Genomic DNA, 19,828 nt, shown 5'->3' on the forward strand with positions numbered 1-19,828 from the left:
ATACAGATTGCAGACTGCGGGCGAAGAGAAATCTGTGAGTGCTGTGAAAAAGGGAAAAAGGCTCGCCAGCCTTTTCCAAAAGAGTCCCAACATAAAACAAAGGCGATTCTCGATTTCATCCACTCAGATGTTTGCGGGCCCATGGAAACTACATCGCCAGGAGGAAAGAGGTATTTAATGACCCTCATTGATGACTATTCAAGATATACGACAGTATACCTTTTGAAAACTAAGGATGAAGTAGGGCCCCAAATAAAACGTTTCGTCCAGATGATGAAAACCCAATTCGGAAAAACTGTAAAATACATAAGGTCAGATCGAGGAAAAGAGTATATCAACAAAGCATTGCAGGAATTTTTGGCTGAAAATGGAATTAAAGCGCAATATACAGCCGGCTACTCGCCGCAGCAGAATGGAGTCGCTGAGCGAAAGAATAGATCGCTAATAGAAATGGCAAGATGCATGCTCCTTGATGCAAATATGGATAAGAAATATTGGGGTGAAGCCGTAAGTACAGCCAATTTTTTACAAAATCGCTTGCCGACCAAAGCAACAGAGAAAACTCCGTACGAGTTATGGCATCAAGAAAAGCCAAACGTCAAGAATTTGCACGTTTTCGGGTGTAATGCGCTGGAAAGAAGTTAGATGCAAAAGCCGAAAAGTGTATTTTTGTTGGATACTCTGAGGAATCAAAAGCCTTCAGATTCATTAATGCGGCAACAGGAGCACTCAAGATAAGTCGCAATGTTACATTCCTGGATGGAGATAATGAAGAGAATGTAATTAACACTAATCATACCAAGACTTAATATATACCTAATTCTACCATAGCGGGTCAAATGACCCGACTCTATGTTTCATGCTTGAATGTATGAAATATGGATGTTAGGAAGAAAATAAAAATAAAAATTAAATTTATTATAATTAAACAAAATAGTATGTTGAGCATTTCTATTACAAAAGCAAAAATAAAAAATTTTAATTCATAGTTAATCGCATTTTTTACATATAATTGTGTCCATTGTACATTTTTCGCAAACATATTTTTTACATTTAGAGCAAATTTTGTTGGTTTTATTTTCTTTACAGTATCCTATTTGACATCTCATACGTTTATGAGCATCTGTAGTAGACTTAGGCAACGATACTTTCGTATTTGTTTCTTGTTTTGGTTGTTCACGGACTTCTCGAAAATCGGCGCCAAGTTCTTCTGCTAGCTTGAGTAAAAAATCTTGTCGCGAGATATTTTCTCCTGTCGTTTGCTTGTACAAAATTCAGGCATTTATGCCAGCGAAATCAAGGATATTGAAAAAAACTTGGAGAGGCCATCTGCAGGACTTGGATTTTGCAGTAAATTTCCTCGCCATTTGATCGGTCATGTCTACACCAAATTTGGTTTTATTGTAATATGAAACAGTTTCAGGTAAACGTTTATCATTGTTTTCTACTTTAACGAATTTATGTTTAGAACTAAGTAAAAGTACTTTTTTTGTTGGCTTACTTTTATAGATTGTAAGAGTACAATTATCTGTTGTAAAAATTTTCGATGAAAATCGTTCCATATCATCTTTCTTTTGCTTCGCAATTAGTGGTAATTCTCTTCTAGTTGACCGAATAGTTCCAACTAACGTAGTTTTTTTGGCAAGGAGTTGTGTTGCTAGGGATTTGCTTGTGAAGAAGTTGTCTGTGGTCACAGTTCTTCCGCAACCCGTAAATGGCTCAATGAGTTTGAGTACAACATATTCAGAGAGTGGCACTGAAGAGGGCCTATATTCATCCTTTCCAAGATATGGAAGTGCATTTATGACGTATTTGCTATCGACGTCCGATGCTAACCAAAATTTGATTCCAAATTTATCCGGCTTGTTAGGCATGTATTGCGTAAATCAACATCGTACTTTAGTCGGAAATAGCTGTTCGTCTCTAGTAATATTTTCACCCGGTTTGTAACAGTTTTGGCTGTTCTCAATGAAAATATTCCAAATTGCAGATACCATAGCGAATTTATGTGTTTTCAAACGTTGGCTCCGCTGACTTTTTTTTATCAAAACGAATGAATGTAAGAATTTCGGTAAAATTATTTCTGCTCATAGTTTCAGAAAAAAATTTAGGCCCCCATATGTTATTCCACAAAAAGGAAATATTCAAATTATTTGCTCCATATGCAGCTCGAGCATATAAAATTGCAATAAATGCATCTAATTTTTTTTTAGATAAACTCCAATCAGAACCTAACACTCTCTTTGCTTCTTCTATTGTGCATGTTCTTATATGGTTCATAATACGGTGATCAATTATCAATGAAAATGCAGTACTAACTTTACCTTTCATTATATGACGTTTTGCATATCCTGTTGGGCCTACTTCTTGCCTGAAAATGTTATGAAGTGGTGCTCTTCCAGGTGTGCCACCTACTTGCATTTGTTGCCAAACATATCCATCATTCGCAATATCTTGTTCATTTATTTCTACTTCACTTTCTTCCGAACTTGAGAGTAATCTCATTCTTTTTCGGCCACTACATACTGTTAGAGTAATATGTATTCATCGTACTCTGTATAATGTATAGATATATGTATGTCTTATTGTCGAATATTTATCGTCAACTGCTTGTGCGCCCTCTATATGTTGCTCATGTACCACGCGTCTCCTACTGTCAGAGTTAGTGTCCTCGCAACCGCCAAGTACGACGGTTTGCTTGATTGTATTTTTCCTTTTATATTTCATTAAACGTTATTATATAATTAAACCTATGTTTATTTATTACATAACCTTATTACATACATTCACAATATTTTCCTCTTCATCGTCAGTATCTATTGAATCAAACTCATTTTTATTTTCAACCAATATATCTTCATTTTCAGAAAATTCATCTTCACTAATTTCTGAAAACTCTTCGCCAATATTATTTATATCTTCTAAGAACTTGTACTGTCTTGTTTGCTTCGACATTTTTCTGGGTAAAAAATAACCTGTATTACTATAGCTATCAAAATGAAATATAAGCTAGGTACTTACCAAGACTCAATTTCTGCCACTTTTTCTAACAATAAAAAGCTATTTTCAATCTGAAGTTTGATATTTTCTTGAAATTATTCTGAGCTATTTTCGTTGAATTACTTCACGCAACAGTGTTTGGAAGAATGTGCAACTTACTGACTACAAATATGACTCGACAATCTCATAAACCAAAAAATTCTCTCCGGGTCAAATGACCCATTGTGGTAGATATCGGTATACAAGAAGGATTACTCAGAATAAACAAAACAAAACAAGAAAAATTTTTTTTTTTATAACTGTACTTTAATTACTTGAAAAAAGTCATGAAGTCTAATGTGCAAACGCAATGAAATTATACGTGCATTTTCAATGCAAAAGTTCAAAATGGGTTATTTGACCCGTTATGGTATGTTTAGTGTTAATACGGATAAAAACTCACAAGTAGAGTATGTTTTTAGAAGAAACAGTAATGAAGATGAATCAAGTCGGGATAGTGCAAATGAGGAAGAATCATTGTGTTCGAGTACAGAAGAAGAGATTACAGTAGTGGGCGATGATGCACGAGCAGAAGCAACAGAAAGCGGCGACAACGCACGAGCAGAAGCAACAGAAAGCGGCGACAACGCACGAGCAGATGCACAAGAAATTCCCATACGGAGATCTGCGAGGCATAATAAAGGTGTGCTGCCCAAGAGGTATATGGCAACTTCTAAGTTTGCAGCAATCTCACAAGATGATCCAAAGAGCAGAAGTGAAGCGTTATCAAGACCGGATAGAATTGAATGGGAAAGAGCAATGGACGAAGAATATAACGCGCTTCTGCAGAACAACACGTGGAAAATCGTGCCCGCACCGAAGGATCGAAATATTGTCAGTTGTAAATGGGTTTTTAAAACAAAAAGAAATGAGGACGGGGGACGTAGGCGGTATAAGGCTAGACTCGTCGCACGCGGTTTTTCACAAAAATTCGGCACGGATTATGACGAAGTTTCTGCCCCTGTCGTAAAACAGACTACTTTCAAACTTTTACTCACCTTCGCAGGTAAACAAAAATTGCTAATCAAGCATTTCGATGCTAAAACTGCTTTTTTGAACGGTGATCAGAAACAATTTATATGAAACAACCAGAGGGGTATGAGGTAAAAAATGAAGAAAGACAGATCATGGTTTGCGAGCTGAAAAAGGGATTATACGGTTTAAAACAAGCCGCAAACATATGGAATAAGAAATTAGATTCACTCTTGAAGAGCACGAATTTTATTCAAAACAATGCTGATCCATGCTTATATATCAACAGAGACAAAAATCGCGCTATATATGTGATTATACATGTTGATGATTTTTTAATAGCCACTAAAGAACTTTCAGATATCAACAGCACAGTAGCTTTCTTGCAAGAAAATTTTGAGTTAATCTTAATTATAATATTATTATATATATAATAATATTTTCGGTAAACAAGGCAATTTTTGAGCAGAGCAAACTAGTAGAACGTCTAGAAAAGAACGAAGCAATTATGGTTGATAAGGGATTCTTGATTGACAATATGTGCTTGCAACATGGAATCAAACTAATACGCTCGCCTTTCTTATCGTCCAAAAAGCAATTTTCTAGGAATAAGGCACTAGAGAACGCAAATATTGCTAAAGCACGAGTGCATATTAAGAGGTCAAACCAGCGACTGAAGGCTTTCAATATTCTAGGAGCAAAAATGCCGGAAGGTCTAGTGGGAAGGAGTAAGGAAATACTTACTATCATAGCAGCTGTTGTAAATATGAGTGCTCCGATTTTAGGTGATGATAAGTTTCAAGTATCTTAGTCCTAAAGTTTTTGCCACTATTCGACCCACTCAAAATATTTTTTGTATGACAGTATGGAATTAAAACAAATATATCCTTTTTATATTATTCACATATTCAGCAGGAGGAGATGGTAAATAAACAAGATGTTGGTAGTAGTTGTTTATATTAAAATATCTGTAGTGCTTAAAAATTTTACGTTTCTGTACACAATAAACGTATCCAAATACATACTTTTTTTTATTATAACAACATTTAGATTCTGTTTGCTGGTCCCTTATATGTTCTTCCTTGTACACTGACCGGCATAAATGGCTTCGCAATATTTACGTCGCGCGGTGATGTGTGGGTCACAGGTAGGCGGAGTTTCTATCCACGGGGGCCCATAAGCGCGATCGAGAGAGCATCATAGTGCGACAGAGTTAGCAACATATCGCTCGTTGCATCCTTTTCGCACAGCACTGGTGCGAGCGAGTCGGCAGAGTCAGGTAGACCAGCTTGGTGGGGGAGATATTCTTCTCCTCGCGCGGAAGGCATTTCTGTCCACCGATTCTAATTCGTTTCTTGTCTTACTAACGCTGTGCGACGACGATGGGTGATCGAAAACACCATTCCTCTCGAACTCACGAAACTCGCCGTAGCGTCTTCTCACTCCCAACTACATGCTACCTACCGACGCGTAAGCATAAGTTTATTGTGATTAAAACGGCGTAACTTTCATGCAATAGACATAAGACTTACGCCCTTTCACCCTTGAAAAAGCGAAACAGCGTTACATTTTCCATATTGGTTTTCATATATTGCTGGGACAATTATCGGCCCTGAAAAGGGCCATTTTCGCGAAGGAACCCACGAGAACGGACCCACGAAAACGAATCAATAACACGGGTCAACATGAAATTTGACTTTGATTGCAAAGCATTAAATTTCGGTAGTTCAGGTCGTAATAAGACGGAAAAAAATATATGGCATGAAAAACTTTGTTTTTGTGCTTAGAAGACTGATTGAACGAAATTTTGAAAAATCTCGGATTTTAATTTTTGATTGAAAATAAAACTATTGAAATAAAAATGTTTATTATTTTTATTAAGTTTTACTATCAAATTAGCTTACAGAAAAGTGGAAAATAACTTGAAAGTGCACACTTTTACTTTTTCTTTTATGTTCATAGCTACATTCTCTCAATAAACCCCAAATATAGTCGCCCATCATGTTTTCATTGTATTGGCCTTGATAGCGTTGTTCAAAATTCATGATGTCCTGATGGAAACGTTCTCCTTGCTCTTCGGAATAGGCTCCCATATTGTTTTTAAATTTATCCAAATGAGCATGCAGCATATGTACTTTTAATGACATCCTGCAGCCCATGGCCTTGAAATTTGTAAGCATATCCTCAACCAACTTTTCGTAGTCTTCAGCTTTATTATTTCCTAAAAATCCAGAAACTACTGCTTTAAAACTGTTCCAACTTGCTTTCTGAGTACGATTCAGCAACGTTGGAAATTTAAAATCAATTAAAATTTATGAAAAAATTGAAAAATGAGTATTAATATTATAACTATCACAAAAGCAAACTTTATACCGAAAAAAGGTATTTTCTTTTCGTTTTTGTGCATAACTAACTGGAAAATAATAGTATAAACTTTAGGACAAAGAACGAAAATTTTTTTGTAGAGTCGTGTAATCCGTCCACCACTCCGAACGCTCGATTACTTTATTCAATCTTCGTGGGATCGAATCTATCAAATTTGCTAGAAATGTGAGGTCTTGCCGAAGCTCCTCCCAAACATTTCTAGCATGATCGGCTAACGCTGTTCTCGTCCTCTCCCTACGGGGTTGCCAACTTCGAGTCATCTGAGCCCAAACATTTTCAATAATGTTTAGGTCAGGTGACTTTGCAGGCCATTGCACCAACTGAAGTTCGGGGTGCGCCGAAAACCAATCACGTGTTTCACGCGAGGTGTGAATAGCGGAGTTATCCTGGACTAGGCGAATTATAGGCATGATTTCTGCAGGATATACCGCACGCACACTTGGAAGCAGAACTTCCTCAAGTACGCAAATATACTCTGCAGAATTCATGTATGGAGAAATTTCTACTAATTCGCCGATAACGTGACCGCTGATCCAACCCCACATTCCACACGTGACGCGTCCACTGCGATCATGAGGGACGACGTATCTCGGGTCCAGCCGGTTATCAATTGGTTGCCATACATGAAGATTCTGGTTGACTGCCGATTGGAACAAACTTTCGTCTGTCCAAATCGTAGTCTCCCAGATTTCACGTGGCGTAAGCAACTCCTGCAACGCGAACGCGACGCGATCTTCCCTGTGCGTGGGAAGCAACGAAAATTTGCGGGCTGGACGATAATAGCGATAACCAGCATCACGCAATCGACGACGCGCTGTCCTTTCGGAAGCGCCGAAATTTATTCGCGCACAAACCTCCCCGACTGAAGCGAATGGTTCGATTTGGATGGTGTCAACCAAACCATGGTCTTGTGCGTCGGTAGTTTTGTGCGGTCGCCGATTGTGTAATCTGTGATCGTGTAAAGCGTGATCACCACCGTTACGATATTGTTGAATCCAATGCTGCACAGTTCTTACACTGCACTGCATGGATTCCGCAATATCGCGGATGGGAAAACCACTTTGCCACAAACCAATAATACGCCCTCGTTGTTCAACGCAAAGGTTCGGAGCCATGTCGTTTGAACTTGATGAATTCGCTCGACAGAATGACACGTTAAAGATTGACGGAGCGATTTTTGAGTATTATTATTAGTATGATCTATTTCCATTTCTCTCGCTCTGTATGTTCCATTCCTCATGCAATGTCACCTTGATCTATGTTTACCTACTTCTACTAATTCTTCCCGCAACTCTCCGAGGTTTGATTGCTTGAAAATTGTCCCACATTTTGCATAGCTCTCTATGCATTTTGGGGACAAAATATAACCCACCTCGCAAAATCAAATTTACTCAAACATAGAATGTAGTATTTCATTTGAAATTTTCCGTACGGTTGACGTATTTTTCTCTGCGCAACTTGGAAATTTTTTTTCTCCTAACAATCGTTTGGCCGAAAACATTGAGGGGTTTCGAAGAATAGTTCATTTCTTTGAATTTCATGAATGTATGATGTCTGGAAATTGAATTTAGGAATCAAAAAAATCGTATAAATAGTTTTCCACATATTCTACACTTAGTGAAGCGCTGTGCGACCCTTTTTCTTCGAGTGTAAAACTTTCAATGAGTTTTTTTAGAAACTACGTTTTTGAAGTCGATAACCAATGTAATCCAACGTCTACTCGATGGAATCAAATGAAATATCCACAGCTTGTTGAAAGCATAAAAAAGTAGAGGCTGATCGTAGTATTATTTTTTTTATTAAAATTTACATTTTTTACAAACAATAATAAACTAGTGCTTTTTCAATCGAAAACCCGCCAGTAAACTATCATAGACCGCTATTCTGTTTATTTGAGAAAAAGAACTTCGATCACCCCTAACCCGTAAGGCCCTGGTAATCTTAATGGGAAAACTGAATCTGTCTATAAGTTCAATGAAGTATCGAATTTTTCCGTTTACTTCAATTAACGGCATGAATATTGCCCGTACTTCATAGTTGAATTGTTGCAAACTGAAATGAAAATAATTTCATAACATCGCGACTTACTCAGCCTGTCCCCGTATACGTTCTTAATGAGTTCCGGAACGAGCCGAAATCGGTAAAAAACATCTACAAATGGGGGAATTGATCGGAAATTACATTTATACTTTTTTTTTTTAATTTTGGGAAAATGTCAAAAAAGTCATCAGAATCTATCTTTCGGCACCCTTATACATCCCATTGGCGCCTTCTCACTTTCTACCGCACGTTGGGTATCCTGATTGTGAGAGACAGCCACAGCGCATGAGTTGGGAGTGAGAAGACGCTACGGCGAGTTTCGTGAGTTCGAGAGGAATGGTGTTTTCGATCACCCATCGTTGTCGCACAGCGTTAGTAAGACAAGAAACGAATTAGTATCCGTGGCCAGAAATGCCTTCCGCGCGAGGAGAAGAATATCTCCCCCACCAAGCTGGTCTACCTGACTCTGCCGACTCGCTCGCACCAGTGCTGTGCGAAAAGGATGCAACGAGCGATATGTCGCTAACTCTGTCGCACTATGATGCTCTCTCGATCGCGCTTATGGGCCCCCGTAGATAGAAACTCCGCCTACCTGTGACCCACACATCGCCGCGCGACGTAAACATTGTGAAGCCATTTATGCCGGTCAGTGTACAGACATAATGTATCATATTATTGAAATAAACGTACTTTATGGATGACAACATCTCTGAGGCATACGCTTCGTCAAATTCGATTGGAATGATTACCACACTTTTGTCGTGTGATGCATACAATACGAAATCCGTTTTCTTCAAATTTAAAACAGCCATTCCCATTTGTATTTGAGCATAGTACATATGTTTTTTTTCAAGGGTAAAATTATTTGCGCAATCCTTGACCAAATATTTTCAATTTTTCATAATATTATGAATATTACCTTTTTTTCCTTCGAATGGACATTTGATTTCTAATAATTTTTCAGGATAGTTTCCATTAAATATTATACCGTCAGGACTGTATCCTAACCAACTATTCTGTGGAGAAATAATAAGTCCACATTGGACGACCTTCTGAGATGTTGTTTCCTCATATTTTATTCTAGCATCTGGCTCATATTTTAGCCCATGTTGAACAAACTGATTCGTGAACTTTTTGGGGTAGAAGTAATTGATTGACTTTGTCTCCCAATTTGGAGATTTATTATAACTATAGGTATATATTTCATAACACCGAGATCCAGTAATACGAAATTGTCGTTCGTTTTGCCACGCTATGTGTGATGAAAAAGTTTCTTCGCATACGGAAGGGCCATCCTTACCTAAACAGTCCACAAAATCTTGACAACAATCTCTGAGAGGTTGGAAAGGTATTTCGGATAACTTTTGAAGCAGCATGCAGGATTGGTTTGTGAAAATGGCTTCGATCAAAAGGGAACTATCAGGTACCGAAGGATCTACAACCGGTGGTAATACTGGCGCACGCCTTCCACATCTATAAATTATACAGGGTGAATCCTTCAACTCTGTCAACCCGTCAGGGGTATGTTGGGGCTGCTCAGACAAGCATTTTGAGGTAACACACTTATGGTCGGAAACTCCTCCTAACGGCTGTGGAGGGCTTTGAAGATTTTTTTAAAATTTATTTATTCATTTATTTTTTTTTTCTGGTACCCAGGGGTTGCTCTTACTTTCGCTCGGATTCGAACGTAATGGTTTGTTCTGCGCTAAAAAACGTACTTCTTAGTGTCTCATCGGTACAATGACAAGTGGAGTAATTATGAACCGCCTTACTTGGGTCGAGCTAACAGATGTGCATTATGCGCACCGCGCCAATGATTCGAATTCATTCGCTGCGCAACGCTGGTATCGTGAACGGTTCCCAAACCGACCTTTTCCCCACAGGCAAGTTTTCTCTGCAGTTAATCGTCACGCGAGGGAAACTGGGTACCATAAAGAAAAAATTAAAAACAAAAAAAAAATTTTTTCAAAATTTAAAAAACAAAACTCCAAAGCCCTCCACAACCGTTGGGAGGAGTTTCCGACCATAAGTGTGTTACCTCAAAATGCTTGTCTGAGCAGCCCCAACATACCCCTGACGGGTTGACAGAGTTGAAGGATTCACCCTGTAGATAGCAATATGAAGTGGCTTGTTAGACTCGATATTGGAATATTTATGTGTCTAAATATATATAGTTTGGTGTATGAATATTTATAGTTAGGTGTATACATATGAATATTCCTGGGATTTTAACTTGATCACAAATGGTTCACAATATTTGAATTACATAAAACATGTCCGGCATTCACCAACCTTTCTCCTTCACTAAAGTTTCGACTGGTTGGTGTAGCACTCGCAAACGAACAAATTTCATTTATACTAATGTTCTTTAATATCAACTCCGCGTCTGCAGCCATAATTATACAAAACGATACTGATGAAACCGTAAACGCAACGCCACAAACAATCAACTGCTCGCAAGCGACCCGGGTGTCGGCGCCATCTTAGTGTTGTGACGTCATGAGAATACTTCCCAATAGCAGTATTCATGATGAACATTTAAAGGAGAAACACGGTGACTTAATGGTCCTTGATCAACTATTACCTGAGTATTTTATTCTTACTTTCTCGATAGATGTTATTCAATGGTGCGATACACGCACGCTCCGTATTAAAGTTCGTATTAAAGTTCGTGCTGGATAAAGTATCGTAACTTACCGCTAGATGGCCAGGCGTCTAAACCTCGCCCGTAGTCTTAGAGCATATATTACATGGAGGGCGCATAGTGGCAGAAAAGTGTAGCAAGCAAGTAAGACAGAGAGCGATAGCTTTCGATCATCCCCATCTCTTTCTAACACGATAGTAGCGTAACGCAACTGTGGAGGGCCCTGAGCATGGTGAAAATTTTTCTAAAAATTATATAAATGTATTTTGTAGCATTTAGTATATGCAGGAAGGTGATTCAGGAGTGGTAATCAGAAAATACTTGAATAACAATTTTGTATTTACTGATGCCTGTGTACAATCATTCGAGAATACACTTTACGTATCCGATCTATCGACTCTTGACGTCCTTTCTCTTCATGATTTATTCGTATATGCAAATACGTTTGAACAATGAGCTTTATGAGTTGAAATCTATGATCGCTAAGCGGATTTTGGTCGAAAATATGATTTGTTTCAAGCAGATGATGCGGTACCGACCGTATAATGACTGTGCTGAGCTTGTTGAAAATATTTTTCTGGGGTGCATACATAGCTCGGAATCGATTTTCTGATAAACAGCAGATGGCCACAACATCAGGAGAAGCCGTAATCAAACCGCCCCGGGTTTTTCTATTCAGTAACTTAGAACTACTATTATCCGATGTCAGCAGAAAGGGGCAGATAAAGCACTTTAATTTTTTGATAACAGTTCTAACAACAAATCCAGCAATATATTGTAGGATATGGTTCATGTATTCCGTGCTCGCTCTCGTCCATGCAGGATCGAGGTAGTCGTCATTTCCAATGGTATCCAGAATTTCTTCCTGGTAACAAAGCTCATCAACCATTGATATTTTTGATGCAGTACTAGTGACTTGCAGGATGGTTGTGCTGTCGAGTGCAGTAGCGTTGGCTCGTTCTGAGCCTTTCACTTCGGCATGAACTAGCAATCGCTTGTATGCTGTTACAAATTGAAAGCAGGTAGGATTATTATTGAATCCACCGCGACTACGTATTGCACTAAAAAACACCTCGAGATGGTCCTGCGACAGCTTATATGTCAGCAAGTATTTCATAGGTGCATTGTTAGATGTGATGTACTTGTCATATAATTTGATGACGCTTGATAATGATGTAATAAGGCCTATAAAGCCAGTTTTCCGGTTTGATTCTATTATTAGTCCTTCCGAGTCTCTTAGCGTTTTGATGTACCGAGTTATTTTCTGTACCTCCTGTCTAACACTAACAATGTTGTCTGGGCTTATGCCAGCTCTGGACGGTGTCTTACAATATCTATTGCGTGAGTTTAGAATATCGAAAGCACTGTCAATCATGAAACAGAATCTTGCAGTGGCTTCGGCTCCCTGAAATTTAGGCAACTTCAAGTCTTTTTCCGCAAACAGCAGGGCATGCCCGACACTGCTACTTAATGTTTGCGCAGCCAGTTTCACATTCATTTTCTCGCGCTGCCAGTTAAGGTGTCGTCTTCTAAGGCGAGTAGCTGCATGTAGACCTTCCTCTTCTTGCAGATCAACTAAATGTCCAATATAGCTCCAAGATATGCATTTATTGTTTTCGTCGACCAAGTCTCTATCATGAGCAGTGCCCCTTACAAGCTTCACGGCATGAGATGGGTCCAATAGAATAAATATAGGTTCTCCAGTCACTGGATGAGGGAAATGAAAACGATCACGTTCCGATAACCATGTTTGTGCTCCCAGAATGTTGCACATAGCCATATTTGATCCAGCACCATCGAAAGTCAATGAGGTAACAACAACGCCAGTCTCATGAACAACTCTCAAACACTCATTGACCAAGTTAGCTTTTTCATGTCCTCTCAACGTAGATATTAAAAAGTAGGCAAAAGGGATTTTCCAATGACTGTTTATGCACACTAGCATAACCACTAATGCGTTGTTTGCCTCGTCTAAAGAATCATCATCCGATCCTGTCCCAAGATCGATGTAGCCCCACATTTTACCAGCAACACATTCAGTCTTCTTTTTTATCATGATTTCATCCATTATCATGTTACATAAAACCACATGATTATTTTCTTGTGCTGCGGTAGCCTTGTTCTTGAGTGCTATGACGCTTTCTTTGGAAATACCAGGAGATGCATCGACTTTTTGGTACCATTTGCGTATTGTGTTAGGGTGAGGTAAGCTCTTGCAAAACACAGTGCGGACATAATTGTAAGCCTTCGAGGAATAAAACTGTAGCGTTGTAGCAAAGCAACGTAATGCGGGTGGAAACTTCTTTTTGGATTGATGAAGTAATCGTTGTAACATCTCTTTTCCAAACTGGGGCATAGATACCTAACACAAATGAAATAGTCGACTGTCATGTTGAATTTGTACATTTATGTTCATCAGTAAATTCGATAATGTAGAATTTGTATGAACAATTATTGATTAATTTAGTGCAATATACAATTTTGACTAAAAATAATAATTATGTCGAAATTGATTAATAGTAACATTGAAACATTAGTATTTTTGGATGTATATTAAGTAAATAATAATTGTGAATAATTATAGGTGTAAAATCTTCTATGTTCAAAAAATTGAAAATAATATCTAGGTGCATTTTATGTAAAATATAATTTAGAAAAATATGAATAAATAATTAAATAAATTGTATCTAATTATAGAAACTTGCATTACTTGCAATTTCAATTGGAATATAATATTCTCCACCGTTTCACTTTCAAATTTATTATTCTTGATTTCAAGTAGCTTTCGTTCACTGATACTTCTAAGCTCTGATTTTCATCAGATTAGTTGGAGAGATATAATAGTACAGTGAATTTCAAGCACAATTATTTTCGTTTCAACTTTCGACCTGAACATTTACCTCGAGTAAGTTCGATGTTTCTTTAGATATGGAGTTGCGTTTAGTTAAGTGTTCTAAAAGGCCTTGCAATGTTTTAATTTTCTTCATCATCCTACATTTGTACGTTTGCAGAGTACGAATCTTACGGCGCTGTAATAAAATTTCTTCTCTACCCAATTCGAGTACTTTGCGTACTTTTGGTGTACATTCGAGTTCATCCAGGTTCCAGTCAGTGAAGTAACGTTTGTTATATTTCCTCTTCCTGTTTTGAGGATGTGCATCCGGCTCTGATGCTTTCCTGAAATCATCATGGACAAATCTTGTATGATGTATAAATGTAGCTATGACTGTTAAATCATGTTCTTATTAGTGCTGATGTTATCCGAACAAATCTTACTCATCAATGTCATTAATGGTCACTCCAGAAGCTTTACTCAATTCAGAATTTGAAGTTGATTGTCCATAGTCTATTTCTGGAGGTATCCTGAAAACATAACGAAGCATATTGCTAATTTTTTGGCTTTGCTCGTCATGTACAAAAAGTCATATTCTATTGTAGTTGTGAGTCTCAACTCAACTCAACTCTCGAACATAATACGTGAAAATAAAGAATCTTACTCAATGCTTTGATTGGGATTTTCAACTGATGATGAATCCGAATTAGGAACTTCTATGGCTTCTTCTATTGATCTGAAAATGAAATGGTGCAAATACAAAGTTACCATAGATTATATATCAATTTTATAATTACTCAGAAACTTTGTCTCCAGACAAAGTATTGTCGAATATAGTCGGCACAGCATCAGATTTTAGTCTCCGTTTTCCAAACGGGCCCACACTGAAGCAAACGCGATCAAAATGTCTACTGCACAATCGATCTGATGTGCGTAGCTCCACGTTACATTTCTTCCACAGGGTTTCTGTCCATTCTTTACCGCGCTCATTGTTCTTTGGTAACCTATGATAGCATGTAGAGATGTTTAGAGTTTTATTAGCATTAAGACTAGAGAATGATGTACTGTAAAAGTAATTTATTATCAGCAGACAAGCTGAAAAATGTTAGGAAGGTTTAAATACACTTTCCTACATCATTCTAACCTCAAAATGCAATAACTTTCGTATATCTATGCGGTACTTACTGATGGAAACTAACGTCTAATGTTTCACTGGTCCCATAAGTTGCCTTACAGTTCGGAACGCGACACGTATATGGCATTGTGTGACACTAATTAAAAACATTTGCGTTTTACACAAATATTTTTGGTTCGCATCAGTTCGCACGTATAATATGTAAACAAACTCGATCGGCACCCCTTATTTCTGGGGTCTGCCTGAGTATCATACGATACTCTCATAAAAGAGAGGGGACGAGCCTTCAGCCAATCGGAGCATGCCAGAAAGAGATGGGGATGATCGAAATCTATCGCGCTCTGTCTTACTTGCTTGCTACAAGATTTTGGCACAGTAGAGATAGGCCATGCTCCCTCCATGTAATATATGCTCTAAGCCCGTAGTCAAAACAAAACGCGTAGAAAATCAGGCTACAGCAGCACAGTAGAGGCAATATAGTAGCGACGAGTCTGTCGGTTCCTTCGATGTTTTAGTTGCCAGTTTTTATGACCTCGAAGCAAGTCGCCATATTTTGAGGGAGTAGACATGGCGGCTAGGCGCCCAGTTCAAATTGAACATCGCACCAAACGACTAGGATATACATAACGCCTTTGATTTTTTGTCAAAGCGTATCAATAACGTATGAGTACAAACGTTGATGTATTATTCTTCTATAAGAATAATAGAATCGCGGGATCGATGAAGTCGCTAGTAATATCTCGAATTTAGGAAAATACTCAAAAATGACTATTTTATATATAATGGAGTTAGGAGGTAAATGAAATATTAGAAGTATTACTTGCTAAAATATTTTTACTCTTAGATTGCAAGATTTGCTTTGAACGGTATGAATACAAGTATTACATGCTTACAAATTTACAAATTTACATCTTTACACGTTCACAAGGTTTTAAAATGTGCTTCCAAGAGAGTGAATACTATCATTCACATATTCACATGCTTACAAATCTAGAAATTTACATCTTTACACGTTCACAAGGTTTCAAAATGTGCTTCAAAGAGAGTGAATACAATCATTTACATATTCACATGCTTACAAATTTACAAATTTACAAATTTACAAATTTACAAATTTACATCTTTATACAATAGAGTGAATACAAGTATCTATGTACTTGATATTCACATATGGAGTAGATTCAACATTTTTCTATTTTTTGTATCTTTTGTCTTCAAAAAATTTCTGTTCAAAAATTTAAGAGTATAAAAAATTCGTACTCGAGCAAAGAGTTTTCATAAGTACTGTTCGGGAAATTCGGGACACGGTTTTTGAAAAAGCACTTTCTCAAATTTCGTCAACAGTCGTCGTCCGATATCATTCTGGGATGAATATTCCTCGAAAATTTCGTTGAGTGCCATAATGAACGCATAGAAACTTTCTGCCGGCATTCTCAGATTTCCAAAAGTATCGTTATTTCGATTTTGATAGGCCTTAAATGAGCAGAAAATGTTTTCATTGTCAAGTTCGGTGGACGCTTTTGAGTAATTCAAGCAAATGACGCAGGAATGCAATTTCAAACAAGCTTTCATTAAATAACCACAGATATACTTGAATGCATTTTTTTCCGGTAAATCCATACCCTGGTATTCTGTGTCCTGCACACAATTTTTTGAAGGTTCGGATGAACTGAATTGGTGTAGGATTTAAAGCATTGCCCGATTGTTGCCTGGCTGAACCAAAAAAATTTTCCAGTCCATCTTGATTAAGTCTTCTGGTTGAAACAAATTTTAATCCCACCCTTTTAAGTTCATCCCACAGTTGTAGAAAACTTTTAATAGTTAATCTCCAGCAAGAGAAGACCCCAACACTGGACTTTGTAGGAGTTCTCTTAATCTTATCGACTACAGAGATACTTCCCATGAGATCGTACATCTCATCTAGAAAAGAAAGTTGTTTTTAGGATCGTATAAAAGCTAAATTGTATTCTTTGCATCCCTTCAGCAGAGATGAATTGAACACATCGAATAGTTTGTCAAACTTGTCAATAAACGCAACAGTCCCTGTAGCGCGAGCAGGTAATTCACCGAAAGCAAGACAAGTGCTAAGTGAAGTAGCCACTGTGGCACTGATACTTGAGTAGCATACTTAACTTTCATTCGCTGAAAATTACTCGGGTCTATATGCGCAGGTGTTAATTTTGGTGCCATTCGATATGCTTTCTGACTATCTTTTTTATAGAAAGTTTCGATGTCATCCCACGATGCTGTATAATCACCGAACTCGTAGTCATATTTTAAGAGATTGTTTCGCACTGCTTTTATCATGTGTGGAACATCATACATGAAAAAAATTTTGTGCTCATTCACCATAAAATATGGTTGGTCATCAGTTATATTACGCTCTTTAACAAACTTTTTGAAATTCGACCCCATATCAGTTATAACACAACGGACCGTGAAATATAACTCAAACAATTTTTCAATCGCATCACACACAATGTTGTCGAATGCAATAGATGATACGAAAGAACCCACGAAGTAATATCCTAAAGGTTGCTTCCAATTGGTCGTAATTCCCCTAGCCACTAGAACGAGCACATGCTGTGCCAATATAGGTTTCTTGCTATCACCAATGTCATAGAAGCCGACAATTCTGTCTTTTGAAAGGTTATAAAAAAGATTACTCTTCAGCGACATTTCATCAGCACACAAAATGCACTGCTTTTCTAATGAACTAAGAGATTGACCTTTTAATTTAAATCCCGCCAAAATGTTATTCAGACCTGGCATCGTGTCCCATTTTTTTGTGTATCGTTGTAAGCAACGCACTGAGGGCAACTTCAGTGATTTGCTCAGAGGGGAAATATCCGAGAGGTGACTGATCTGCTTCACGCGGAAAGGCCCAGAAGTAATTTGTTACGTTGCTGTTCAGTAACACTAATATTTCAAGTATAACATACATGTAACTTTGAGCTGCGTATGTTCTGCGTAAGTCGTAACCAATGACAAGCATCAGATTTCATGCGTCATATTAAAACTCCGCTCTCATTCGTGGATATCACTAGGGTTCTAGTACGTCATAGCAGAACTGTGCTCTTATTTGACCTCTGGCGTCCCTAATTCTACCGACAAGTGGACCAACGCACGACGCGTCATACATCAGTGCATCGTCTACCACGCACCGCACAGACGTCTCCGATATCGAACGTGTCGATCATCTTCCCCTGCTTCTCATATATAATATACCTATATTGGTGATCTTTCTTTGCTGCAGCTTATTTTAACACGTTAACTGCCGTGTCACCCGTATTCAAGATAAATTCTTTGTAATAAAATATGAAAAATACGCAAAAAAAAAACAAAAAAGAAACAACAGCAAGTTGAGGTTCGGATAATCGAGGTTCGACTATACACAAAATGTATTCGCGGATAACGTCTAGAATAATTTGCAAAATACAGAACACGAACTACTAGAGAACTTCGTTTCGAATAGTAATCCTGATGATCATTGGCACCTCATTTTCCTATTTAATAGCATCATATTTTGGAAATGATACAAACATTTTTTTTTCATCATTATTTGAAGTACTACATCTTGAGAATTTTTTTTTTATGTGAATTATATGAAGATATTCACATACAATTATGTCCCTACATAATATTAATTCTAAACAAATAGGAAAAGATACAAAATATGTATAGGTATAAAATACATTGTTATTATGTCTGGACATAAATTTAAATACTTTTTATTATGTACCATAGATATAGAAAACCTTTATATCTATTAGGTCTATTATTTATATCTTCATAAGGTCTTTATATCTATGTATGTACTTACAAAATATAAATCAATTTAATTATCCCATGGCTTTAATTGGTTTCGTTATAATTATGTATTGACGTGATAATGATTCAGTTGATTGGATATGTTCAAGATTAAAATCTTTCAAATTTCGTCATTACATAGATTATCTTGAAAGTAACCACTCTGTCATAGCCAACTCGGCACTGCCCAAGTTTTCCAGTTGTTTCTTGCAGGCTGGCCATACCATGGCAATGATTTTACAGCCTCCAATAGCTGTAGTTCAAATTTTTGAATTTAAAGGGTATGTCCAGCCTGCAAAAAACAAATGGAAAACTTGGGCAGTGCCGAGTTGGCCATGACAGAGTGGCTAGAGCCTTTGTTATTTTCGATGAATTTTTATTATTTCACGAAATAATATTCATTTGAAACTTACATCGTGTCACGTCCATGTCTTATAACGTGGCACAATTTCAGTATTTCTATGTATTGTATTCTTTATTACGTACGTATGAAAAATACAACCAAATCTGAATAGTTTTTATTGTCAGACCTATCAAATTATTTCTCGGATTCCACGATAATTAGATGCTATTTCTCATATCTACTCCTCACTTTGTTCATCAAATTTCTGGCTTTTTTTGTAACAATGCACTAAGAAGTAGATGAACGTAGTTTCATAAATGACTTGTCTCTACAGAAACTGCTGCCACTGCTAATATGCCTAAGGAATTACATTTACTATCAAAACGAAGAAGACAACAATTAATAAATTTGGAAATTGCACGTTTCAATGGAAACAATCGTGAGAATACGGTGATCAATAATGTCAATATACCCCAAGTCATTCCTTCTCTCACAAATAAATGTTTTCAACCCTCGCAAAGTGAAGACGAATCAATGGGAAACAGTAATGAAGTTTTACACTTTCATGCTGAAGAATATAAATCAGAATCGGAATCACTTGAAGAATTCAATAATACTGCAGACTCT

At 37.4% G+C, this 19,828-nt stretch overlaps 1 protein-coding gene across 1 annotated transcript; it reads right to left on the reverse strand.

The window, feature by feature from the left end:
- Positions 1 to 1,274: 1,274 nt before the first annotated feature.
- On the reverse strand, positions 1,275 to 1,874 carry LOC125501649 (piggyBac transposable element-derived protein 4-like). The gene has a single exon (XM_048657947.1). The coding sequence runs from the start codon at positions 1,872 to 1,874 to the stop codon at positions 1,275 to 1,277; it is 600 nt and encodes a 199-aa protein (XP_048513904.1).
- Between the last annotated feature and the right edge of the window lie 17,954 nt (positions 1,875 to 19,828).

This window comes from Athalia rosae, chromosome 7 (assembly GCF_917208135.1).
Source record: "Athalia rosae chromosome 7, iyAthRosa1.1, whole genome shotgun sequence".
Lineage (NCBI taxonomy): Eukaryota > Metazoa > Arthropoda > Insecta > Hymenoptera > Athaliidae > Athalia > Athalia rosae.

What these genes read in the sequence shown, in the direction of transcription:
- LOC125501649 (XM_048657947.1), bottom strand. Translation starts at nt 1,874, where the DNA reads ATGCCTAACAAGCCGGATAAATTTGGAATCAAATTTTGGTTAGCATCG.